General features: G+C 50.3%; 2 protein-coding genes across 2 annotated transcripts in view; one reads left to right on the top strand and one right to left on the bottom strand.

Moving 5' to 3' along the window:
- Mmp24 (matrix metallopeptidase 24) overlaps nucleotides 1-23,341 on the top strand; it is a 42,073-nt gene extending 18,732 nt beyond the window's left edge. Inside the window, exons 3-9 of the mRNA XM_021186572.3 lie at nucleotides 4,091-4,207; nucleotides 5,739-6,043; nucleotides 13,407-13,568; nucleotides 16,092-16,306; nucleotides 18,036-18,174; nucleotides 19,755-20,021; nucleotides 21,589-23,341. Coding sequence (XP_021042231.1) covers nucleotides 4,091-4,207; nucleotides 5,739-6,043; nucleotides 13,407-13,568; nucleotides 16,092-16,306; nucleotides 18,036-18,174; nucleotides 19,755-20,021; nucleotides 21,589-21,926 — 1,543 coding nt within the window. The 3' untranslated portion in view covers nucleotides 21,927-23,341. The remainder of the gene's footprint in view (nucleotides 1-4,090; nucleotides 4,208-5,738; nucleotides 6,044-13,406; nucleotides 13,569-16,091; nucleotides 16,307-18,035; nucleotides 18,175-19,754; nucleotides 20,022-21,588) is intronic.
- A 274-nt stretch (nucleotides 23,342-23,615) lies between these two features.
- Nucleotides 23,616-24,984, bottom strand: Mmp24os (MMP24 opposite strand). Its single transcript, XM_029474510.2, has one exon. The coding sequence runs from the start codon at nucleotides 24,980-24,982 to the stop codon at nucleotides 24,827-24,829; it is 156 nt and encodes a 51-aa protein (XP_029330370.1). The 5' UTR covers nucleotides 24,983-24,984; the 3' UTR covers nucleotides 23,616-24,826.
- Between the last annotated feature and the right edge of the window lie 595 nt (nucleotides 24,985-25,579).

The raw sequence follows: 25,579 nt of genomic DNA, 5'->3' as shown, positions 1-25,579 counted from the left end.
CTTCTGACGTCTCCTGCACTTACTTGCTGGGCCAACAAATACTCGGGTACATACATACCGGTAAAAATAAAACAAATATTTAAAATATAAATAATGTAAAAGATAAGAGTAGTTGATTACGTTTTGATTTGGTTTGGTTTAGCTTTGTTTAAGACAGGATCTCTATATAGTCCAGGCTGTCCTGGAGCGCACGATGTAGGCCAGACTGTCCTTGAACTCACAGAGATCCTCCTGCCTCTGCTTCCCAAGTACTAGGATTAAAGTATCTGGCACCACTATGCCTGGCATTTTATTTTATTTTTTATTTTTTATTTTTTTAAGAAATACCCATAGGCTGCCTAGCAGGTAAAAGTTCCTGCCACACAAAGTAACAACCTCAGTTCAACCCTTAGGTCTTACAGAGAAAGGAAGGAACCAACTCCTAAAAATTGTTCTCTGGCCGGGCGTGGTGGTGCACGCCTTTAATCCCAGCACTCGGGAGGCAGAGGCAGGCAGATTTCTGAGTTAGAGGCCAGTCTGGTCTACAGAGTGAGTTCCAGGACAGCCAGGGCTATACAAAGAAATCCTGTCTCGAAAAACCAAAAAAAAAAAAAAAAAATTAAAAGTTATTCTCTGATCTTGTGTGTGCACACATATACAATAATATACTTTTATATTATTATATAATAATAAGCATAAATGAGTAAAAACATTAAAAACTAAAAAGAAAATATTCATGAGAGTCACTTAAATTGCTTCAGAAGAGATGTTCAGGCCAGGAAGGCATAGAAAGAGCAGAAGTGAATTTCCAAAATGGGAGATGGGCGCTCAAGAGAGGGCAGAAGCAGATGGCGGGGCTGGTTGAGGACATGGGAGAGCTGGCAGAAGACAGAATGGGAAGGCACAGAATTGTGACTGGAGAATCGGTTTGCCCGGCAGACAAGTCACTCTGTCATCTCTGGCGGCCCCGCCTGTTTGTTTGCAAAGGAGAATGTTGTGTTTGGCTATCAAACCCTTGAGCCCATTATCCCAAGCTGCAAAACTCTTAAAACTTGATGATCTGTAATTCTCTCCAAACATCTCCTGGCCCTTCCTTCTCTGAGAGATTGTAAAATTCTAAGACGGTGCTCATGAAGGCTCCTCAGAGGCTGTGAGCGGAACCCTTGGTCCTTGGCCTCACGGGTGAGTGGCTTATAGATTCCAGCCTCCTCCCTAGGCTGCTGTTATTTTGAGGCATTTGTGAAGGCTTCGTGGCAGTGCATCCTGGGCCAGGAGTACTGGTGTCTCTGCTGAGGCACCACCTGGCCTTGGATTTCACTCTGTTCCAGAAAGCCCCAGGCCTGCTGGACAGGGTTCAAACCATGGCAGGGGGATGGGGAAAGAGACAAAGGGAAAGGAGCTGAGGAAAGAGGTAGCATCACCTGCCGGCATCTCTGCACGAACCTCTTTTAGGAAGTTAGGACCAGCGTTCTGGACACACAGCAGGAAAAGGCTATTCACACTTGGTCCAAAACTGGAGTGGGATGGATAGAATTCAGAGGGCTCCACCTTAGCTTTGTGACCTTGGGCTTTCGAAGCCTTCCACAGGGTCTGTCTCCTGCCATAGAGTTCTGCTATCGTCTCACTCGGTCCCACTCGGCCTTGCTGTAACAGAGACGGCTCCTGCCTCTCTTTCCAGCGTGTGCTACTGTAAGAAAGTTTGATTCACAATTTCAAGTACTATTTCTAAGTGTTTGCCTTGGGAAATGTCACACATTTTATCTTTTATTCATTCCCCTCTAACTAGATGTTAGCTAAGCCGAGAGAGAGAGAGAGAGAGAGAGAGAGAGAGAGAGAGAGAGAGAGAGAAAGAGAGAGAACAGTCTCTTTTACTAAACTACACTGATAGTCTCCAAGTAAGCAAAGTCGTGGCCCTGCCTCCCTGACTTCTGCTCTCCAAATGACTCAATTTATCTGTGCAATCCTGACAACCCACGTTCAATCCTCAGAACCCATGTCAAGGTAGAAAAGGGCAGACTCCCTTTATCATCCTCTGGTCTCCATGTGTGGCATTGCATACAGCACCCCCAAACACATTATGAGCATAGAGTAATAATAAATAAATAATTTTTAAAAATTAAATATAATAAAAACTCTAGAAGTAATCCAAGTGTAATGGCTTCTTTCAATCCTAACACTTAGGAGATGGAGTTAGAAGGATCATGAGTTTGGGGCCAGCCTGGGCTACCTAGCCAGCCTGGGCTACCTAGCAAGATTCCCAACTCAAAGTCTTGTAAGAACGCACACATGTGGGGACTGCCAGTGTCTATACGGATGTTACACGGATGCTGTCATGCACATTACAGCTATGAGTGTGGGTCACTCTGTGTGAGCGAGGCATGCCAAGATGAGTAAGACCTGGTTTGCTCCCTTTAGGGGCTTTTCTTGGGCGGTTAAAATGGACTGTCTTCTTTTCTGAATTGCCAATGGCAACTGCTTTAACAGCTGTGAATGAGGTCAGACATTTTCCCTTCCAGCAATGCCAAGTTCAGTGGATCGGTTGTTAGGCTGGTGCAGAGACATAAAATGTAGGGCTGCCTGGCCCTAGTCAGTTGCAGCTTTTAAGACTCCTACCTGGACCCTTCTTGAATCCCCAGTGATGTCCCAGGCTTCTTCCCTGGTGTGCCTTGACCTGATAATGAACAAGTTATCAAGATTTACTGAGCTCCATGCACTAGACTAACTTTGGGGCCCAAGGGCAAATGAAATGTGATTTCTGTTCTCAAAGAATCTGCCATTATTAGAAGCAACAGATTAAGATTTAAAACCACGATATAAACTGGGCACCGAGGGTGTGCACCTTCACTCCCAGCACTCCGGAGGCAGAGGCAGGCGGAGCTCTGTGAAGTCAAGGCCAGTCTGGTCTAGAATGAGTTCCAGGATAGCCAAAGCTATACAGAGAAACCTGACTTGGGAGGAAACACACACACACACACACACACACACACACCACAATATGATGTAATAACTGCTACAGAAAATTACATTCTGCATTCTATGTCTGTTCAGAGTTTCTTTTGTGTCAGGGTATCACTGTATAGACTAGGCTGGCCTAGAACTTTTGATCCTTCTGCCTCAACCTGCCAAGTGCTGGCTTTACAGGTCTGTACCCAGACATTTAGCCACTTCTTAAACAGCTGGAGTGAAGGCTGCTGCTTTTCATGCTTGTCTGCTGTATGAAGACCTGTGGGTCATTCGTTTATTCAGCCAGTCTGTTGTCGGTTAAGGAATCGTTACTGTACCCCTCTCTGTGTGAGGCACCGTGTCAGCCCTGGGGATGTAGACAACTTTCCCATCCCATGCAGCTCTAAATCTGGCAAGGAAAAAACAAAAACAAAAACAGAGTAAACAAGAAAGCAGATACTTACATTTCGAGGAGTGATCATCGTTTTTAGGAAATCTTAAGCAAGATAGGCAGCATTAGGTTCAGGTTGCTGTGGACCGGTCCTTCAGGGGAGCTCTGTGTGAAGGGCAGGGACCTTAATGACATAAAGGAACAAACCACATAAAGACAGAGTGTCAGAAGCAAAGCAGACAGCAAGCGCAAAGACTCTAGAGTAAGAATGGTTGGTTACCATATTCGGAGACAAGCAAGGCGCCACTGTGGCTGGGTGTAGTACTGGAGGGAGAGGGGGTAATGTGCTGGACACATGGGCAGGGGCTAGACCACGTGGAACTGAGCTGGGGGTTAGGATTTTATTGCGGTTATGATGCCCACAAGAAAACTGAGGTTGACATTGATTTGACCTCTTGCCTGAGCTCCTCGCTTGGTGGGATTAGAACTTACAATTGTCTGCTGACTCCCAGTCTCTTAAGGATTTCTTAAACTCAAGTGTTTCTCCTTGGGAGTGAATGAATTCATCCATCAGTCAGTCTATCCAATTCCTGCTGGAGGCACGCAGAGCCGGGGTCCCAGAATCTAAGCTGAGACTGTATTGCCATTTATGGGGCTGGGGACTGGGCAGCGCTGTCCTAGAGTGCTCAGTAACCACACTCTGTGTGTGTGTGTGTGTGTGTGTGTGTGTGTGTGTGTGTGTGTGTGCGCGCGCTTGTGTGCCTTCTCTCTGCCCAGGTGGATGAAGAAACCTCGATGTGGCGTCCCTGATCATCCCCACTTGAGCAGGAGGAGGAGAAATAAGCGATATGCCCTAACTGGACAGAAGTGGAGGCAGAAACACATCACCTACAGGTGCTGCAGCCCCCTCTCCTCCTCCTTGGTTTGTCCCCCAGGCTCACTCTGTTCTTCCTTTCCAAGCTTCTGAGGTTCACATGGTAGTTATGTCTCAGGAAGTGTGAGAGTCAGGACAGAGGCCAGGCACGTGGACATCAAGATGAGGGGTTGAGAGCCTGTGAACTTGTCTTCCTTGTGACCTCCACAGGTGACTCCACCCTCAGGTTTCCTGGTTTGCCTGGTCCTTTGGGACTCATTAGTTGTGTTCTGTCCAGTCCCCTACAGTTTTACTGAACATGGGGTATGAATTGTTTAGTTGGTCTGTTCTGTAGAGACCATGTTAGACTAGACTTGCTCTGTTAGTGCTTGGCAAATGGTCTGCTCTGTAGAGACCATGTTAGACCTGCTGTTAGTGCTTTTACAAACTGCTCCACCTCTGCTGGATTCCTAATTTCAGCCTCACAGACCTCACCCAAGATGTTCAACGCAGTGTCTCACCTGTTTCTTAAGGAGAATAAGGAATAAAGACAGGGGTCCCAACCTTGTCATTCCTTGCCTAAGAAAGCCAGTGCAGAGCAGGTTCTGTCTCCAGCCCCACAGCCACTGAGACAACCCAACACAGCAGAGCCAGACATCAGGGTTCACAGAGGGCTTGGACGAGGACCAAGCTAGGAGAGGCTCCAATAAGCTCTGCTTGACTCCTCTCCCAACACTGACCACCTCAGACTCCCTGGGTACAGTAAAAGAACCTAAGACAGATGTGGTTGGGTTAAAGCGAAACTTTTCTTACTGACAAGATGTCAAGATCAGAACAGGATTCCTTTCTTTTCTTTTCTTTGTTTTCAAAAAGAGAAGGCACTGTAAGAAGAATCTAGGTTAGAAGACCCTTGGGCCTCCCAAAGACGAGGAACAGATCAAGAGAAGGGAAAAGAAGTTTCTAACCCAATTCTAACCTTACCTTTCATTACCCAACCCCTCCGTCCTTCTCATCTGTCCCCTAAGATGATCCATGCCCCAGGCATTCATGGGACAGAGCACTCATAAGAAGTCATGTTACATTGTAAAGAACCATGCACCGTAGACACAGTTATCTTAAAGAGCTAAACCGGGCGCTGGATTAAGCCATGTGCTGCCCTACACCAGTTGCTGATAGACCAGCAAGAGTTGGCTCCTGTCCACTTAAATGCCTCTGTACTATTGCAGCATGACTGTGACTTTTACAAATGTGTATATTTTATCTACTGGGAGAGGAATAGTTAAACTTAGAGAATTTGATCTACCAATTTTTTTACTACACATGGGATAGAATCACTTATGCGACACAAGCCTTGTTGAGAATAAAAACTCTGTGAAAACAAAGCTATTCTGACCAAGGGGCCTAGTGTACTGCCTAGTCAGCATGTTCTTCAGCCCCTGAAGCATCTCAGTAGATAGAATCCTAGGACTCAAAATATGAAGACCACTGGGCCATATTTCTCTGACGTCCCTTTTTGCCCCACTGATCCCTGATTCTGTGTTCCCTTCTAATGAGCCTTCTCTCTTTCACCAGCATTCACAATTATACCCCAAAGGTGGGTGAGCTGGACACACGGAAGGCTATTCGTCAGGCTTTTGATGTGTGGCAGAAGGTGACTCCACTGACCTTTGAAGAGGTGCCATACCATGAGATCAAAAGTGACCGGAAGGAGGCAGACATCATGATCTTCTTTGCTTCTGGTTTCCATGGTGACAGCTCCCCATTTGATGGGGAAGGGGGATTCCTAGCCCATGCCTACTTTCCTGGCCCAGGGATCGGAGGAGACACTCACTTTGATTCAGATGAACCCTGGACGCTAGGAAATGCCAACCATGATGGTAAGGACATGAGGGCAGGGCAGGGGTGCTGGGTTGTTCAGCTGTCAGGGAAAGACTCACCAAGGATCACTGATGAGAGACCTGCTTTCCAGAGCTTCTTATCTAAGAACTAAGGACCCAAGAGAGCAAGAACTGTGGCCTCTGATAATATTCAACACCTGATCCATCAGGACCAGAGCCACAAAGATGGGTGAGGCCACCTAGGAGTTGGTATAATTGGTCTAAAGCAGGATAGCATCATTAATAAGAAGATGGTGTATTAGCGGCTGAAGAGACAGGTTAGAAGACATGAAAGTGGAGCTTGATATCTGAAAGGCATGGGTTCCAGTCCCAAAGTTACTCTAAGCTGTGGTGTAACTATTCTAGCATCCTCAGATAACTTGCCCTGCACCACTGAGGTGGTGTGGATACTCATGAAATAGCAGTCAGTATTGGGCAGCAATAGCTCTTGTCATTAAAGAGTTCATCAATATGAACTCACAAGACACTCAGAAGTGGAAAAGGACACAGTGTTGTGTCCATTTAAACATTTTATTACATTAATGTGTGTGTGTGTGTGTGTGTGTGTGTGTGTTGTGTAGGTGTGCACATGCCACAGGAGGTCAGAAGACAACTTGGGAAGATTGGTTTTCTCCTTCCATTGTGTAGGTCTCAGTAATCAGACTCACGTGGTCACGTCGGGTGGCAGGTACCTTTACCTACAGCCATATCACTGTCCCAATAATCTATTTATTATATTTAGTTAGATTTTAATTATGGAGTGTGTACTAGAGAGAGTTCAGAGGTCAGCTTGTGGGAGTTCTTTCTCTCCTCCTACCAGGTACGTTCTGGGGCTTGAACTCGGGTCATCAGACTTGATGGCAAGTGTCTTTATCCACTGAGCCATTGTGCCAACTCATGTCCATTTTTAAGATGAAGAGCTCAGGGCTCAGATGGCATAGCTGGTAGGTAGCAGTGCTGGAGATCAATAGCATCCTAAGGATGTAGCTCAATTGGTAGAGTCTTTGCCTAGGACTCAGAAAACCCCGGGTTCAATCTCCAGCATGAGAAAGGAGTGGTGCTCTGCACCTGTAATCCCAGCATACAGGAAGTGGAGACAAAGGGACAGATTAAGTCATTGCTAAGGTCTCTTCCAATGCTGCTGAGACATGGTACAATGTCCCCAACAGACCAAAGGATACCTAAGCATTTAATTAAGGGGGCAGGCACATGGGTGATCCTGTCACAAGGAAGACTCTATTGCAACAGCAGTGCCAAGAAATGCAACAAGAATCAGGAGGAAGGAGGGGCAGGGGACCCAGCCTTTAGATTATAACAGATAGTGATTCATGGGTATGTTAAGGTTCTAAGGTCCATACCAAAGCGCCTTCCACACATCATGCCGTAAGTAGGGATCATTGTCCCCATTTTACAGATAGGCAAACTAAGGTACATAGAAACATCATTCTATCTAAGGTCCTATAGTGAGTAGCTAAACAAGGTTTGGAACTTGGGTGTTACAGTCCTGGAGCCCATACCTTCAGCCACCATGCTGAGCTTCCATGGATCTCAAACTGCAGGGCCCATGAGAATCACCTAGACAGTTAAGAATGCAGAGTCCAGTTTTGAAAAGCTTCTCTGTCCTTGAAGTTTTCCTACCCAGCCTCCCCATGTGAACCACCAAGCGTCTTTTAGAAACATGAAATCTTGTCCCTGGAGATCTTGGGAAACAGAAAACACCTCTTCCTGTCTTGGTGCAGCTCACGGGTCCCTCCCCTCAGAAGCCATGTCTGGTGTAGGTAGGTGGGGTCCTCCCCTGAGGAGACACCAGACCCTGTGTGAGTCTGGGGGTTTGCTTCTCAGCCTCTGCCCTGGCCAAGGTGCAGCCCAGGAGCCACGAGACAATGTCATTGTCCCCTTGTTTCCTGTGAAGCTCCATCATCCCCCAACCCACCCCCGGCATGGCGTCATCTCTCCTATGTCCTGGATAACTTTCCTGCCCCTTTGTGTACCTTGACTTTATCTTATTCTTATTGTTGGAGTGATATCAACAAATGACCATGGTGACTGATACGGTGTCGGGAAACAAACCTTGGCATTCTCAGGCCTTGTCATGTGCCAGGCACCTTTAGCTGAAAGGGTTTAAGTTTTAGCTGTGGTCAACACAACTGAATTTTCATAGGTCATTTTCCTTTTCCTACGGAGGTGCTGGGAAGAAGTGCCTCTGCCTCCCTTTCTGCCAGGCCTCGGGGTCTCCATCATGCCCACTCCTTGCTCTGAAGAGTTTACTGGGCTCAGCCTCCAGTTCGGAGACTGGTGTGTGTAGCAAGTGGGAAGGACCTCGAGCCCGTGAGTGACACCATTGCAGCATGCCATGTTTGGTGACCAGCCTCCAGTTCTGATAGAAAGTGCAAGAGAGCTACTGTCTTCTCTAGACTGGAGTTAGGACTTAGCTCTGTAAAGACAGGGACAGGCCAGTTAACGCTTAGAAGCACAGCCCTGTGGCTGCTGGTGAACACTGCCCTAGGTGGGTTTCATCCAGAGGAAGGGATCCATGGTTTCTGAGCACCTGGATACGATGACATTTGATTTCCATGTAGACTCAAAGAGAGAGGGAGCAGGCTCTCATGGGAACTTTGGTCTGATTATTGGCTTTCTTCTTTCATTATGGAACATTTTCAAACTCTCTAAAGGAGGGACGCTGAGAACGACCCATAGAAAACCATCCTCCACTCCAGTGACCAGCACTGTTGCATTTATGCTACTTGGCCCTTCCACTTTTATTTTGGGACTGGGTGTTTTTGGTGGTGGTGGGTTTGGTTTTTTGTTTGTTTGTTTGTTTTTTGTTTTTTTTTAATCTTTATTTTATGTGTATGAATGTTCTGCCTACATGTTAAGTACATGCCAAGCAGTGTCCTTGGAGGCCAGAAGAGGGCGCCAGATCCTCTGGAACTGGAAATACAGATGGTTGTGAGCTGCCATGTGGGTGCTGGGAAATGAGCCTTGATCCTCTACAAGAGGAGCAAGTGCTCTTAACCACTGAGCCATCCCTCCAACTCTATTGCTAAAGTAATTTAAAGAAAGACCCAGGTATAATATCATTTTATATATGACTACTTTAATGTGTAACACTTAACAAAACCCTTAACAACTTCTTAACAACTTCGTAAACTGACTCCTGGAGCACAGGTAAAGTGCTCGCCATGCAAGCACGAAGACCTGGGTTTGATTCCCAGAACCCATGTGAAAAAGACAGGTGTGGTACCATATGCTTGGACTCCCAGCACTGGAGAGTTGGAGACAGGAGAATACCTGGGACTTGCTGGCTAAGCAGCCTAGTCTAGTCAGGACTTCCAGACCCAGGGAGAGACCCTGTCTCAAAACACAAGATGCAACAGTGCCCAAGGCTGACTTCTGGCCTCCATATACCCACACGCACAGGTTGGCACACCTACAAACGTGCAGACCCATAATCTAATACCCTCTAGCAGGCTACCAAGCTACTGCAGAAGTCTTTTACAGTTGTTGGCTTGAGTCGGGATCCAAACAAGATCCCCATCACACATGGCTCTTTTAAAGTCTTACCACTAAAAATACACCCTGGCCCCACATGTCCCTGTCTTGCATGGAAGAAACTGTCCTGAGTGTAGTCATTTGTGTGATGAGACTCAGGTTCACCTTTAACCTGTCCCTCTCCTCATGACTCCTGAGTATTGCTGAGTACAGCAGATGCGTGCGTGCGCTCGTGTGCGTGTACACACACACACACACACACACACACATACAAACACACACCTCCCCAGAGTACCGCTGAATTATTCATGTGGTTCTCATTCCCCATCCCACTGACATATACAAAAGGGGATGGCTAGCCCAGCACACCTTAAAGCCACTTTTATTAAACTTCCTCTGTCCCCATTTCTTTCAAATGAGTCAAACAGTGAAGTCAGCAGACGCTTTCTCGGCTCTGCCGGGAGGGGCCCCGGCCCTGAGTGTTCCATCCTAGAGGAAGGTGACAAGCCAGGAAGAGCCTTCATGACCACACCCTGCTCCACCGGACAGAACCTTCCCACACTTAGGTCACTAACTCATGCCCCACCAGGAAGGTAGGGATTATAATCTCTGGTTTAGAGGTGACGGAAATGAAGCTCTGCTGGGTGTTAAGAAATTCGCAGTTGGAAAGCAGCAGAACCAGATGTGGAAGCAAGATGTCACATCTTTAACAATCCCCACAGGGGTCTGTGACATGTGGCCCATGGGCAGCATTTGGAAAATGACTGCAGTTTTGGCACTGTCCCCTTTTGGATGCTGAGACCTTACCATGTCAGACTCTGGCAACATTGAGCCATTTTCTGAGGTTACTGCCACCAAGAATCTTAGGCTTGGGGCAGAGTGTGTACCCACGGCTATAATTAATGAAGTCTGGGGTGTGGCTGGTACCTAAAGGTGCCTGAGATTAAAATGCTCTCAGAGTGGAGAAGGCAGCATTCCCTGCCATCTGGGAGAGCCAGACTGGTTTCCTGAGAGATGGCACCGGAGTGAACATTAAAGGAAGGAGGTCTTCTAGGCAGAGGGGACAGTGCTGGGGAGACTGCAGGGGCAGGGGGATACCTTGGGGTGGACTCTATTAGAGTCAGGAAGATGGGTGTCCCCGGTGACGGAGTCCATTCTAAAAAAGGCAAGGTCCAGTGGAGTAGCCGAGCAGATTTCATGTCACACAGCACAGAGACTTCCAGAACACACACAGTTGGGGACACCGGTCCTCTCAACACAACAGAGGTAGTGCGTAATGACTACGAGGACCTGATGTGGACACTTGTTACACTGACTCTTTGTGCCTGCTCTTAAGAGGAAGGCAGCCATTATTCTTTTCACTACAGAGAAAGAGATCTTAAGATGGCACACTGCTAGGACACGGCAGAGCTGCCCAAACTGTGTTCTGACCACTCTGCCTCCACCCTCTGGGGAGTGAAGACCCTGAGAGCCTCCTCTCTGGAAGGCACGAGGCTCTTCTCCATAGCTGAACCCCCGCATCCCTCTCTGTCCCCTCACAAGCGCAGTGTGGCTGCCCTCTCCTCTCCTTCCCTGTCCTGGTTCTGTGTGGTAGGATGCTTGCTTCCTAGCTCTTCTCTTCCTTTCAGTCCTGGGAACAAACCCACAGGACTTCCCCTTCAAGCGATTTCACTGGTCACAGAACCGGGCACAAGTCAAGGACAATGGTGGAGAGCACCCAGGGCTCCCTGACTCCCTGCTGAGGTCCCTGTGGGAGTCCCCAAGGAGAGGCCTGCTCAGGAGAAAGGCCCTGAACAGCTTGTCCAGGTGGAGCAGCAAGCCGGAAGCTGAGCCAGGACAGGCCCCAGGAAGCCGAGCTGCCTTCTGCCAGCCCCAGCAGCCACCTTTGGAGCAGGGCCAAAGGATGAGCTCACTGTGTCCCTGTGGCTGAAGGGACCAGGACCTGAACAAGGAACTGGGGGCAACCTGCCTTTCTCCTGCCAGCCTGCCCTTCTCAGCAGAAGGCCAGCCAGGCTGTTGGCCAACCTTGTAGTGATCTGGCCCATCCCCCGACTCCTCTCCCTTGCTCAAAGGTGGCTTGGATGATGACAGTGTTGGTGTCAGGAGAATGTCAGTCTGGGTCTGGCCTGTGGAATTCTTCTCTTTCCTCAAAACTTTACTCAGAAACGCCAGGTAATTCCCACCCTCATCTGACTCTCCAGAGGCCTTAATTAAGTAGGGCAACTCTGCCAGGGATACCAGGGCAGAGTAGGCAAGAACGTTCCCAACTCCTGGTGGACTTTGAGATGACGGCGTGTGTAAGAGTGAGAGATAAGAGAAAGGTCCCAAGGGGTGAACAAATGCCAGAGATAGAGCAGGAGCCAGAACCGTGGCTACAGTGTCCTGCCCAACTCCTTGGCCGTATTCTTTCCCAACTATGGTTACTTAATGCCTACCGATTCAGGCCTTGCCCTACCCGAGCCTTAAAGGAGAAACTGATGGCAGCTAGTTTTAAGAGACTCTGGTTGCTGGAACCCCGCCGGCCAACCTTGCTGGTTGACAGGCTTGTTCTGGTCTAGCTCATGTCTTTTGTGCCCATAGCAGCAGAAGAACCATTCCCAGCTATGCCGTGCATCTCACACCTGCTGGGTATGCAGTCCTCGCTTAATCAATGAGGCAGGTCCAGCTATTCCTTTCTACAAATGAGCATATTGGGGTTCAGGTCTTAGCTCGAGTTCATAAAGCCTGAAGGTGTGGCCCTGGAATGATGGTGGGGCTGTCCCATCTCAGGGGTGCTCAAAACCACACAGCGCGCTGCCCCTCAGTCTCATGTCTGGCATCCTGTGCCCGATTTCAGTACTAGGATTGTGCTCCCACTTGTTCGTGATTCCTCGCCTCAATTTTAGCTGGTCGTACCAGGCAGGACTAGGGTATTGCTACCCCATAGCTATCCCTATTCACACCAGGCCTCCTGGAGATGACTACTAACCAGCCACCCCAAGGACTTTGTCTTCTGTCTTGCCAGTTTCCTTGCTTCTGCATTCCAGCACCCCAGTACCTGTACCTCACGTTCTGAACTGATCCTATTGATCTACCTGCTTCAAGTCTCCTTTGCCTCTAATCCCCTCTCCAATGGCAAACAGAGTGACTTCATTCTGCCCAACCTCCTCTCCTGCTATCCCTGACCCCCACACAGCCATGGCCAAGAAACGGATCCAAATTCCTTTGTAGGGCATCACAGAGCCCTGCTTGCCAGCCTGGCTGACCTCATCTCTCCCTGGCCCTCCCCTAGCACTTTGTTCTTGAGCCAAACGGAATGAACTGCTTGTCCCTAGACCTGAGTAATAGCAGTCCCTCGCCAGGAATGCCACTCCACCCTCTTCCTCCCTAACCCTGAATCCATTCTTCAGACTCATGTCTTGCCATTCAAGACTCAAGCCTCACCCTGATGGTGTCTTCTCTGAACATCTCCCTCCAATCTGAATGGGACTTAGTAGCACAGACATGCAATCCCAGCTACCTGGAGACTAAGGCAGGAGGATTGCAGGTTCAAGGCCTCAAAAGAAAAAGTAAAGGAGATCTGGGGAGATAGTTCAGTGCTGTATGCAAGGCTCAAAGATCCAATCCTTAGTGCCTTAGAGTGAGTTCTCAATCTTTCTACATCTGTTAAAACACCCAAGTGCTGCCTGAATACTGTGTAGCCATTCTGCATGTACCCCTCTGTACCAAGAGGTGTGTGTGTGTGTGTGTGCAAAGACTGTATTTGATTTCTCTATATCCCCAAAGTCCAGCCAAAAGTCAGGAACAAGGGCTGTGCTGTTTGCTATGCTAAGGAACAGCCTGACTGATACACAGTGGGTGCCCTGGGCACCTCTTATGTCCCTCTCCGTAGGCAATGACCTCTTCCTGGTGGCCGTGCATGAACTGGGCCATGCACTGGGCTTGGAGCACTCTAACGACCCCAGTGCTATCATGGCTCCCTTCTACCAATACATGGAGACACACAACTTCAAGCTACCGCAGGACGATCTCCAGGGCATCCAGAAGATTTACGGTGTGTGTAATGGGGGAGGGGAGAGGAGGGGAGGGACACCAGTTTGAGAATGGGCTGTGGCAGGCTGGGGGTTGGAGCTTTGCCAGTCATCAGTGTTGCTGCTGTGTCTCTGTGCTGACTTTTTTGAGGTCCCCTAGCACACTGGGAAACCTAGGGGATGAGGCTATAACTGGGAAGGGCAAAGTGAGGTGAGGCCCTCTCATTCCCTCTTTTCTATCCTTTCCACCCATTTCCCAGTCACCTCCTGTTCTCCATTACCTCCCTCTAATAGATGGGGACCAGGTACACTCTAACTTAGGAGAATCATGCATCTGCCCGAGGAATAGTGCTATAACTAGATCTGTGATCTTAGGGCAAATGTAAAGCTAGCCTGCTGTCTTAATAAGATATGACAGTCCTACCACAGTGCCAAGGACAAGTCAGGCTGGCATGGAGGCTCTACCCAGGTTGGTTGAAATGGAAAGACCAGGTCATTTGAGCAAATGCTGGGGAACAAAAGTACAGGAGTGGGGCTCCCTCCGAAGGAGGTGCAGTGACCAGACCCTGCATCACAGCAGATGACGCAGCAGGAGGCAGGGTGGGCAGCCAGTACTAAAAATCATCTCAAAGGCAGAATGGACAGGATCTGCTGACAGATCCGATGTGGGGATGAGAGGAAAAAGGAACAGGTCATGAGAACCGAGAGTTGTGAGTTTGCTATGGGTGTAGCTCAGCCGGTGCTCCCCTAGCCTACACGAAGCCCTACAACTGAAAACCATTGTACCCTAGAGCCACATGAACCAGACATGGTAGCACACACTTGCAATCCCAGCCTTGTAGATGATCACAAGTTCAAATTCATCTCTTTGCTACATAAGGAGTTGGAGGCCAGCCACTGACACATGAGACCCTGCTTTAAAAAAAAAGTGGGGGTTGGGGGTGTAACTGTAGAATGATGATATAACTTCTCAGTCTACAGCCCACAGACCAGACGGCTATCTGCTTGGGGACTTCAGTGTATAATACATAGTTACTAGTTACAGATAGCTATTAAAACTGAAAGTTAGCTGGGCGTGGTGGCGCACGCCTTTAATCCCAGCACTTGGGAGGCAGAGGCAGGCGGATTTCTGAGTTCAAGGCCAGCCTGGTCTACAAAGTGAGTGCCAGGACAGCCAGGGCTACACAGAGAAACCCTGTCTCGAAAAACCAAAAAAAAAAAAAAAAAAAAAAAAAAAAAACTGAAAGTTAGCCAGGTAGTGGTGGTGGTAGAGGTGCACACCTTTAATCCCAGCACTTGGGAGGCAGAGGCAGGAGAATCTCTGAGCTTGAGACCAGCCTGGTCTACAGATGAGTTCCAGGACAGTCAGGGAGGGCTACATAGAGAAATATGTTTTGAAAAGGAAAGAAAGGAAGAAAGAAAGAAATTTAAATTTATAATATTTACACTGAAGTTCCAGCTCTTTGGCCACTAAGAACTAGTCACTCACTTTAAGTGCTCAATAGCCATATGTGTGTATAGCCAGAGGCAACAATATTGACAATACACACACACAGAGCATTTCTATCACCACAGAATGTCAGAGGACAGCTCTCGGGGTCTCTAAAGCCAGGAACCCGGATGGGCCCATTAGAGCAGTGACTCTCAGCTGGGCTGTCCGTAAGAGTCATCTTGGGAGTCTTATAAAAACTCCTGACCCCAAGCCCTCACCGCCAAGATTTGAGTGAGTCCCTCTCAGGAGCTTCCTGAAGATCTAGAGGTGTAAAAGTCTCCTGGGTGATTCCCGTGAGTGGCCCAAGTTGAGAGGCATTGCAGAGGGAAGGAAGAAAAGAGACCCCAAGGGTACCCAGTCTTTGGAGTAGGGTGGACACCCCTAACAATGGAGGTTAATAGAGAAGTCCCCAAGGACAGACAAACCTTGCAGGACCCTGGAAAAGGAGGAACATGGTTCAAGGCAGATGCTTCCAGAAACTCTGAGCTTGAAGGCAGCCTGGTCTTGCAGGCCTCAGATCGGTGACATGGGCTTCACCTGAGACCTTGAAGACATGCTGTCTGGCTACACCCCAGGCTCTCTGAGTCACAACCTGCGTTACCAAGATTCCCGAGATGAGTCATTACATCAACAGAGTTTGAGCTGATAACTATTGGATTCCAAAATCCAGAGGTCATTGGTGATCTTGGCAAGTGGTTTGGGTGGAAAATGGAGATGAAGCTCTTTTGAAGTTGGCTGAAGAGTGGAAGTGGTTAAGAGTGCGTGGAGGGGAGCAGCAAAGGAGGGTGTGGGACACTGGCCTGAAGGCAGGACACTGGCCCAGAGGCGGCTTCTTAAAAAGGGAAGATGCCAGACCTGGGGTCGGAGAGTGGAGGTCCCCATCCATGCAGAGCTGTTTCCATTTGTGTTCTCAGAGACTGGGGCGTGAAGTCAGGAAAGTCAGGGAAGTCAGAGGGACAGATCTGACCCGGAACTGCCTATGCAGTGTTGGGGCAATGATAGATGACAGAAGGGAAAAACTGGGCCCTCCCTAAGATCCAGCCCCTCTCTCCAGGACCCCCAGCTGAGCCTCTGGAGCCCACAAGACCCCTTCCTACACTCCCGGTCCGCAGGATCCACTCGCCGTCTGAGAGGAAGCACGAGCGGCACCCTAGGCCCCCCCGGCCGCCTCTGGGGGACCGGCCATCCACTCCAGGTGCCAAACCCAACATCTGCGATGGCAACTTCAACACAGTGGCCCTCTTCCGAGGGGAGATGTTTGTGTTTAAGGTACAGATAGCGATCAGCACTACCCACTGACCCTTTCCCCGCCGCGGAGCTGGGCAGGCTCCGGCGCCAGAATCGGGGTACTGTGGGGCCTGGATAAGAACTGGTCTGGTGGCCGGGACCCAGAGTCTCTTTCTGGTGCTGATAGGTTAATCAGTTTGGTTCTACAAGGTGACAAGGAGAGACTGGGGAACTGACAGCTTCCAAGAAGCCAGTGCTCAGGAAAATGCTGGAGATGGGGTCTGTGACTTTGGACAAGTCACCCCCTTCTTCAGACCTCAGCTATTCACCTGGGGGAGTCATTCTTCTGGCACAGGATGTGTGACGATTAGAGGCTAAGAAGATGCAGAGTGGGGGCTGGACACGGGTGGCAGGGTCTACAGCTCCTGCCAGGGCATGAGTGGCTGGTACTAGCCAGGCCGTATCATGTTCCCTGTCCTGTGCCTGTCATGTGATCCATGGGCTGGCTAGATCCTTGGAGAAACACACTCAGATAGAGTTAGGATGAGGGGTTCTGGTTAAGGAGTACCGTTAGAATCAACAGCTGTGGCCAGAAGGATGGAGAAGCCAATCAAGACAAGGGGGAAAGTGGAGGAGACACAGACCTGGTGCTAACTCAGCCCCTTAATGGAAATGCTGAAGCTAGAATGGCCAGCCCATCAGAGCCATTCCATGTTGGGTGCAAAAAGGGAACTACACCATCACAAAAGAGCTGGAAGCTGCCTGCTGGTACACCCCAGACACTAGGAAGTACCCTTCATCAAATGGGAGCTGGAAAACAGGTCTCCATGGCACTGGGTGGAAGAAAAGAGCCACCCCATTTTCCTTCGTAAGGTCTCCCCAGCAAGCTTCAATCACTAAGAATCAGGCCACGTAGGCTAGCCCCGTTCTGCCTCTCACTAAGCGACTGGCTCTAGGCATGTCCCTTGGCCTTCCTTAAGAATCTATGTATGTCAGACTGACTTGACAGAGTTTTGCAGGTCAGAATAAAGTATTTTAAAAACTGGACCTGAAAGTGATTTGTAAAAACACTTTAAAATGGCCACCCTCAGGGTTAAGAGTGCTTATTGCTCTTGCAGAGGACCTGGGTTCAGTTCCCAGTACCCACATGGGGGCTCACAAGTGCTTCTAGCCAGCTCCAGAGAACCCAGTGCCCTCTTCTGATGGCTGCAGGCTCATGCACACATGCCTTGTACATTCATTCATACACTCAGACACAAACCCATACACATAAATGAATTTTTAATAAAACTCTAGGTTTGTACTATCTTCTGAGTCATGTTCCTACTGCAGCTCTCGTAGCTCTTTGATCCTCTCAACAAAGTGTTCACAGGCCATGTGTGGGTTTTACCATCTTCTTTACCATGCTGGGATTCCCACCAGACCAGGGCCCAGCCCAACTGATATCGGTAACTCTCTGCTGCCCCCCTGTGGTCACTCCTGGCCATGGCAGTCTCCTTTCAAGTCTTTCCACACCTCTCCCACACCCATCTGCCGCGTGTCTCATAGTCTTGGACAGCAGGAGGCTGATGAAGAGTTAGTTACATCCTGTCTTCTTTTAAGAGTTGGAAGCAACAGATGGACAGACTCGATGGGAGGTTGTGAGGCTGAGCCCCAGGGTTGGGGTTGGGTTGTTGGGCCTGAGCCCTGGGGCTGAGATCACTGAATTCAGAGGTAAAACCTGCCACCTGCCTCTCTCCTCTTCACTTTCCCCACTCCTCCCGCCTCTCAGGATCGCTGGTTCTGGCGCCTGCGCAATAACCGGGTGCAAGAGGGCTACCCCATGCAGATCGAACAGTTCTGGAAGGGCCTGCCTGCCCGCATAGATGCAGCCTATGAAAGAGCTGACGGGAGATTTGTCTTCTTCAAAGGTAACGTGGGCATTTCCATGTCCCTTTTGAGGCTTCCTTTTTTCCTATCTAAACCAGAAGAGGTGGTGTGGGAAACAGATGCCCTGCATGGGCTGACAATGACTTCTGAAGGGTCCGGTTTCTGCAGAAAGGAAGCTCTGGGAAGTTTTCTGGGAAACTCAAGAAAGTTGATGGGGTGAAAAATTCCATCCATACAAAGTCCAGGGCAAGACAAGAAAGGCCACCCATACTTCACTAGAGGTCATTCTCTCAGTTCTGTAAGAGCCCAAGCAGGATAGAGGAAAGGGGAAAGAGGGGGAAGCAAGCTAGCATGCCCAGCCTGGGCTAGCTCTGTTCTGAGTTATTTCATATTGGTAACCTTGACTTAACCTAATGTTGAGCAGCCGGGGATCTTGGGAAGGCACAGGATATAAGGGGGTAGGGCTGTACCATCAGAGTTAGGAGAGGGTATAGCAGATGAAGGAGTGTGAGGATCTGAGACAGCCGTGAGTTGATGTGTGGAGAGTGCATTAAGTCCCAAGTGCTGTGCAGTGTTGACATGAGCCAGCCACGTCAAGGACAGAGAAACTTGGATGCATGGGAAATTGGTGACTTTCTGCCTATGGGTCAGGCTTAGAATTGGCAGAGCCTTGTTGTGGTCCAGGTGTGAATGTTTATGAACAGTTGACCAATGTGTACAAAAACCTAAGTAACTCGCTGGGCAGTGGTGGCACACACCTTTAATCCCAGCACTCGGGAGGCAGAGGCAGGTGGATTTCTGAGTTCGAGGCCAGCCTGGTCTACAGAGTGAGTTCCAGGATAGCCAGGGCTACACAGAGAGACCCTGTCTCAAAAAACCAAAACAAACAAACAAAAAAACCTAAGTAACTGCAGCTTCCTCCATCCTGAGACTGCTCACCTACAGGGGATTCCACCAAGACTAACTCCTTGCCTGTTCTGAACACAATAAGCATGCTAAGGTCCCGGTTGCCGTGGTAACAGGTGCTGCTCCGTCTGACCCCAGCTGTGGGGAGCTGTAGCATTCGATGTCACAGGAGTGGCTAAGATCACCAAAAAACGAAAGAGGGTCAAGACAAGCTACACCTGTAATCCCAGCCCTTGGAAGGCAGAGGTGGGAGGATAGCAGAAAGGCTGTGACAAATCTGCTCTCCATAATGAATTCCAAGCTAGCAAGGGATTAAAAAAAAGATGTTGTCTCAAAAGGGACATCAAGCCGGGCAGTGGTGGCGCACACCTTTAATCCCAGCACTTGGGAGGCAGAGGCAGGCGGATTTCTGAGTTCAAGGCCAGCCTGGTCTACAGAGTGAGTTCCAAGATAGCCAGGGCTACACAGAGAAACCCTGTCTCAAAAAAAACAAACAAAAAACAAAAGGGACATCAAAACCAAGATTGTGGGACAGAGAACCTATGTAATATGGTGCACATTGCCCAAAAGCTACGATTGGCTTTTGTTCCACAGGTCTGCTGGGCCAGGGGCTAAAACTCACATTCCGGCTTCATGAATGAAGATGGGCAAGTGGGAGCACTGTGCCAGCCCTGAGCGGCTCACAGAGGCTGATTCTGTGCTCTCTTCTCTGCAGGAGACAAGTACTGGGTGTTCAAAGAAGTGACGGTGGAACCTGGGTACCCCCACAGCTTGGGGGAGCTGGGAAGCTGCCTGCCCCGTGAAGGAATTGACACAGCTCTGCGCTGGGAACCTGTGGGAAAAACTTACTTTTTCAAAGGCGAACGGTACTGGCGCTACAGCGAGGAGCGGCGAGCCACAGACCCTGGCTACCCCAAGCCCATCACCGTGTGGAAGGGCATCCCGCAGGCTCCGCAAGGAGCCTTCATCAGCAAGGAAGGATGTATGTAAGGGCCAAGCTGAGGTGGGAATGGGGAGTTAATCTTACGTGGTTCTCAAGGGCCAGGCATCTTCTCTGGAGTATCCCCGATTTGAGTGATGTAACTTGATAGCTGACAACTGGCCCTAAATGGACCATGTTCACATAGTAAATTAACTTGCAGTGGTGGATAGGGGGTGGGTCAAAGGTTACTTTTCATGGGGTTTGAAGGCTACCCTGGCAATCTCCGTATGCCATCAGGTCTCCCTATCAGATTAGAAGCTTCTCAAAGGAGGCTCAGGCTTTACCCGGTACAGAACAAGCATCCATGACTGTCTACTGACTGACCTGGATAAAAGCACTGACACTTGACTAGAGCTGGCTGGGTTCACAGACCCCCTGCACTGCTCTCTATAGAAGCGGGCAAGTCATTGACCTTTTCTCGTTCTACTATCCATGAAATGAGAATGGTAGCACTTACCCTTGGGCTGGATTCATAAGATTCATAAGGTAAATTAGAGCACACTTAGCATAATGCCCAGCACATGGTCTATGCCATGTAATGGCTTTAGCTGCCCTCATCATCTTACTAGCATTTCAGTTGGTGTGAAATGACAGGGTTCAGTCATTCGCTGCATGGTGATCACTAAGAACCAGCGTATGGGATGGGGCTCAGGACGAAAGCAATAAATAAGACTTGCATAGTTGTCCAGTGACAGAAAATAACCTTGCCACAAAAGCTGAAGAAATAAATGAGGCAGAGGGACACCACTGTTCAGTGGCTTTTAAAATGTGATACTTTACACATGTGGTCTCCCTCCTTGGTGAGCCTCAGAGACAGGTGACATCAAAGACTTTGACCAATGAAAGTCTTGGGGAGCCAGCCAATGAGGAGAGTCGAAGTAAGCTGCTTTGCTGTCTGTAGACAGGCTGGGAGTCTTAAGGAAATTACCCAGGGAGTGATTGGCAGAGCTGCCTGGCCTGCCTCTTTCCTTCCAGCCGTCAAAGCCACTAGAGGGTCCTAGAGAACTGGTATCCGTGTTGCAGAGTGATATATGCCAAGCCCAGGCCATCCCCCAAAATCTATAATTGTGAAGCCATGGTGTCTGCTGCTAACAAATAAAATCTTGCTCTTCAACTCCATTGGCTTGGGACAAAAAAATAAGCTGAGGTTCTAGAGCTATGGAAATGACATTGTACAAGTACTTGATCTGACCCTTATAGGAAGCCTGGGGTACAATGTGACAGAGCTGTTTCCATACTAAGGCAGAGCCAGCCTGGGCTGTACACATTAAAGCATTTGCCCGCTCGACTCAAAACCCCTTAGAGGTTTCCCAGCACCTGTGAGCTAGCAAGCAAGACTGTCAACATCCTGGGAGTCCTACTTTGCTGTGTTGATTACTGCACCATCAGTGGGGCAAGCAGTGCCCTCAATCACCTCCATTCCAACAGACCACCCCACTCCACCCACCATGCCACCTGGAGCCCCTGTCTCGAACAATATTGCAGGACCCCAACTAGTTCAAACTAGTTGCGAGCAGGTGCTAGGGTGAGTTGGAGTGGTGGTGCTGAGTCCTTCCCATTTCCACAGATTACACCTACTTCTACAAAGGTCGGGACTACTGGAAGTTTGACAACCAGAAACTGAGTGTGGAGCCAGGCTACCCACGCAACATCCTGCGTGACTGGATGGGCTGCAAGCAGAAGGAGGTAGAGCGGCGTAAGGAGCGGAGGCTGCCCCAGGATGATGTGGACATCATGGTGACCATCGATGACGTGCCAGGCTCTGTGAATGCTGTGGCTGTGGTTGTCCCCTGCACACTGTCCCTCTGCCTCCTGGTGCTGCTCTACACAATCTTCCAGTTCAAGAACAAGGCGGGTCCTCAGCCCGTCACCTACTATAAGCGGCCGGTCCAGGAGTGGGTATGAGCAGCCCAGAGCCCTCTCTGTCTACCCGGTCTGGCCAGCCAGGCCCTTCCTCACCAGGGTCTGAGGGGCAGATCTAGCCACTGCCCACTGGGGCCAGCAGGGCCCTAGGCCAGGTTCGTGTGTAGCTGAAGTGGTGGGTGCACTGGTCTAGGCTGAGTGCGGGGCAGGGAGTGATGGTGGCTATGCCCCAGGTTGGGTAGCTGGCACCCAGCTGCCAGCCTTCTGTCCTGGGCAGACCTCTCTCTACTCAAGGGAATAGGCCAGGCCCTGTCAGGAGGCAAGGATGGTGCCAGGAGGTGCCCCTGAGGTCATTGCATCCTGTGGTGTCTGCAAGATACCGCAGCTCCAGTCCTGGCTGGGACCCAGCCCTCTGAGGCAAGCCAGCACTAGCTCTCATCCCCACCCCAAGATGCCACCAATCCCAGTCCCCTCTGCCAACACCTGCTGGTCAGATGTCCCCTTATCCCTACCCTACTATCCTCCAAGGCTGCAGTGCCCCTGATGCCAACAGAGTGGGCAAAAGCCTGGGTTTCCCCTGCTAGCCCATAGAGGATTCCTCAGGAAACCTGTTCTACCCATCAGGTCTCCTCTGAGACTCAGAACTTAGGGTCACATGCTGCAGGCAAGGCTGTGGCCCAGCTGGATCTCACAAGGACCCAGCTGTCATGTCGTGAATACTTAAATGTCCTGTCACTACTGTTTAAAGTTCCATTTTGCAAAGGCTACTTTGAGGCTACTTGAGGTCAGCTAGAGGTGACTGTTTTGATGATGAGGCCAGTATGGTAGCCCTTCCCCAGGCAGTAAGGACCACGGTGCTGCAAAGGCCACTCGGGCATCCTGATACTAGCGGGCATCCTGTTCAGGAGGCTCAACAGCTGCAGGAGCTGACCCTGGTTCTGGGGGCGGATGCAAGTTTGTGACCATTCTCAACTCCCCTTCATTAATGTTGTCCCCTGCCCTGCTCCAGCCTGTCCTTTGTGGCCTGGGGGCTCAGCCTGACTACAGGTAAAGCAGAGAGGATTCTAGAGCCACCCTTGTCATCCTCTCAGAGTAAGGGACCAGGGCAGCCTTTTAAGCTCTCCATCTACATCCCCAGTGACCCTGAGGCAACTCAACTCCAGCCTGGAGTCAGTGTTTGTGCTCCTATCTTGACCCTGGCAGCCCAGGTTTCTGGGTCCATCTTCCTGCACTGCTCTTAGGAAAAGGGTCCTCTTCCCAGCTGGTAGCAGCCCCAGGCTTTGGGGTTTCCCCCAACTCCCTAACCCAAACTACCTTTTTGTTGTTTGTTTTAACCTGAGGCCCTTCTTCACATCTGACAGTTCCTAAGTCTTGGTTTGGCTTGCTCCAAAACCACTGGGTGCAAGTGTCACTCACTGGCTCTCTGCCAAGCCCAACAGTGGTACGAGGTGGCCATCGGGGTGCTAGTGGGTTACAGATACCAACTCTGACCTCTGAGCCTGCATGGGCTTTGTTTGCCCCTGCCCTGTGGTCTCTCGCCCTGTAGCACAGACAGGGACTCTCAATGCCCTGGGAGTTGTTGAGTAAAATCTCTTGTCCCAGAAGCACCTATGTGGGTCCACTGTGTCCCATCTCACCATTGTGTTCTTGCTCATTTTGGCCAAGGGCAGGCTCCCTGGGGCAGGCGGGGAACAACTGCAGAGATTTAGTGATTCATAGGTTTGTACAGTGTTTTATACTTTGCAAAGCACTTTATTAGCTCACAGCTGTCCACTCACATGAAACTCCTGTAGGCTCTGAGAGAGGCTGAGGGTAGCACTCATCTTACCCTCAGATGAAGCACAAGGAGGTCTTATTATCTGCTCCTGCCATCCGGGTGGCCCTGGCCGGGTCCTGTATCCCCATCAGTGGGCCCTTCCAGGGCCCGAGATAACTGTCTCTTCTAGTCCTCTCCTCTGGGCCTCCCTCCCCCAGTCCCCTGGTCCCTCTCCTCAGGTTGGTGCTCACTTCTTGAAAGCTCTAGGCCCCGCAGGCTCCCTGTTGGTTCCTGGCATTCCAAGGCCAGTTGTGAAAGAACAGGGGATGGAGGCAGGCAGCCCAGGCTGCAGATGTGAGGGACGCAGGGCCGGGCCCAGAGAGGGCTCAGCCTAGAGGCTTCCAATCTTGGATTCTTCTGCCTGCGGTCATCTGTTTGTCCATCAGCCCAGGTCAGAGCAGTCAGAGGGGCAAAGTCCTGGAGCCCCCAGAGCTCAGCTTCCCCTCGGCCTGGGTGACATCACAGCATCTCAGTGTCGGTCACATTTTAAACTGATCAGCCTTTGTACAATGTTTTTTAAATCATTTCTAAATAAAACAGAAATACAGTGTTTTTTTCCCCTGGGGTATGGGAACAAAGACCAGGGCATATGTGTGCCCGTAAGAGGTTTCAGGGAGAAAGGGTACCTTGGGAGTGTACTTCTGCAGTTGCCTCGGGCATCTTTTAACCAGCAATCAATGTCCTCCCCTACCCACCCCACCCCACCCCGTCACCCAGGAACCTCAGGTGCACGGGAGGGTCACTGTGGCAAGGCTTCTCTGGAGACAGGGCACATGGGGGTATGGCCTGGCACTCCTGCAGCAGCTCAGTTCTAGCGAGGGGGAAACCAGGATCCAACAGCATCAAGAGCCTGGCAGGATGTCTCATCTGATCCTGGCTCTTCTGCTTAAGGAAATTAGCCCAAGGACAGAGCTGAAAAGGGGTGTGGGAATGAGTTCGGGGGCTGCTGAGGAAGGGAACAAGTCTGAAGCTGAGGTGCAATTCTCTAAGATGGCCCTGAGGGACTTTTCAGTCTCCACGATCTTTCTTGAATCTCTGCCCAGAGGGAGTAAGACAGGAAATCACAGGGTGAGGAGATAAAAGCCAGGCCAGGCCCAGAAGGGCATGAAGGCCAGGGGTAGCCGGGTCAGTACCAGGACGTGCAGGCGATTAGAAAGCGCACGTCGTCCAGTGGCCCCCAAGGGCCAGGTTCCGGCTGAGGCTGCTGCGGACCCTGCGGCGCTGGAGGTTGGGGCTGCGCGGGCTCCGGGCCATCCTGGCCACCACTCAGGAGAGCGCCCATGGTCTGTAATAGAAGCCCATTTGGTACCATGCCAGAGCAGGTGTCACCCCACCCATCACCACCCTCTACCCGCGCGCGTCCTCACCTCAGGCAGTAAAGTGAAAGCAGAGCTGCGCGGAAGCCGTCTGGCCTGGGATGAGCGTTATGACGCAGCCAAGACCGAGAAGGAAGGCCTTCGCACGCTAGGGGCGGGCCCCGTGAGCACGGGAAAGGCGGGGCCATTAGCCAACCACTCCCAGGGTCCAAGGCCCCGCCCCACTTACAAGAAGGCCCTGCTAGAGCCACAGGAGGCGGCCTGGCTTCCCAAGGAAGCTACCCCATCTTCAAATTCAGGCAGGACCAGAATGCACTGCAGCTGGGTGCCTATGGCCTCACAAAGGCCCTAGCAGGGAGAAGAGCTGGGTGTCTCTGGAACCCAGAAGCCAGCACTACTTCCTCTTGTTCATCTCTTCTTTGAGGGGTGGGGGGAATCTCATTATGTACCCCTAGCTGTGCTAGAACTCAGTATGTAGCCAGGCAGATCCCCTCTGCCTCTGGGATTACAGGTGTGTTCCACCACCCCCTGCAGGTCTCCCATCCAGTTGAGGGAAAACACTG

The sequence above is a fragment of the Mus caroli genome, unplaced genomic scaffold (genome assembly GCF_978045245.1).
Source record: "Mus caroli unplaced genomic scaffold, Mus_caroli_1 scaffold_2, whole genome shotgun sequence".
NCBI lineage: Eukaryota > Metazoa > Chordata > Mammalia > Rodentia > Muridae > Mus > Mus caroli.
Note: the sequence above shows the minus strand (reverse complement) of the source record. Positions and strands in the feature narration are given on the sequence as shown.

Excerpts from the sequence above, each read along its gene's own strand:
- Mmp24os (XM_029474510.2), bottom strand. The coding sequence starts at position 24,982 with ATGGGCGCTCTCCTGAGTGGTGGCCAGGATGGCCCGGAGCCCGCGCAG.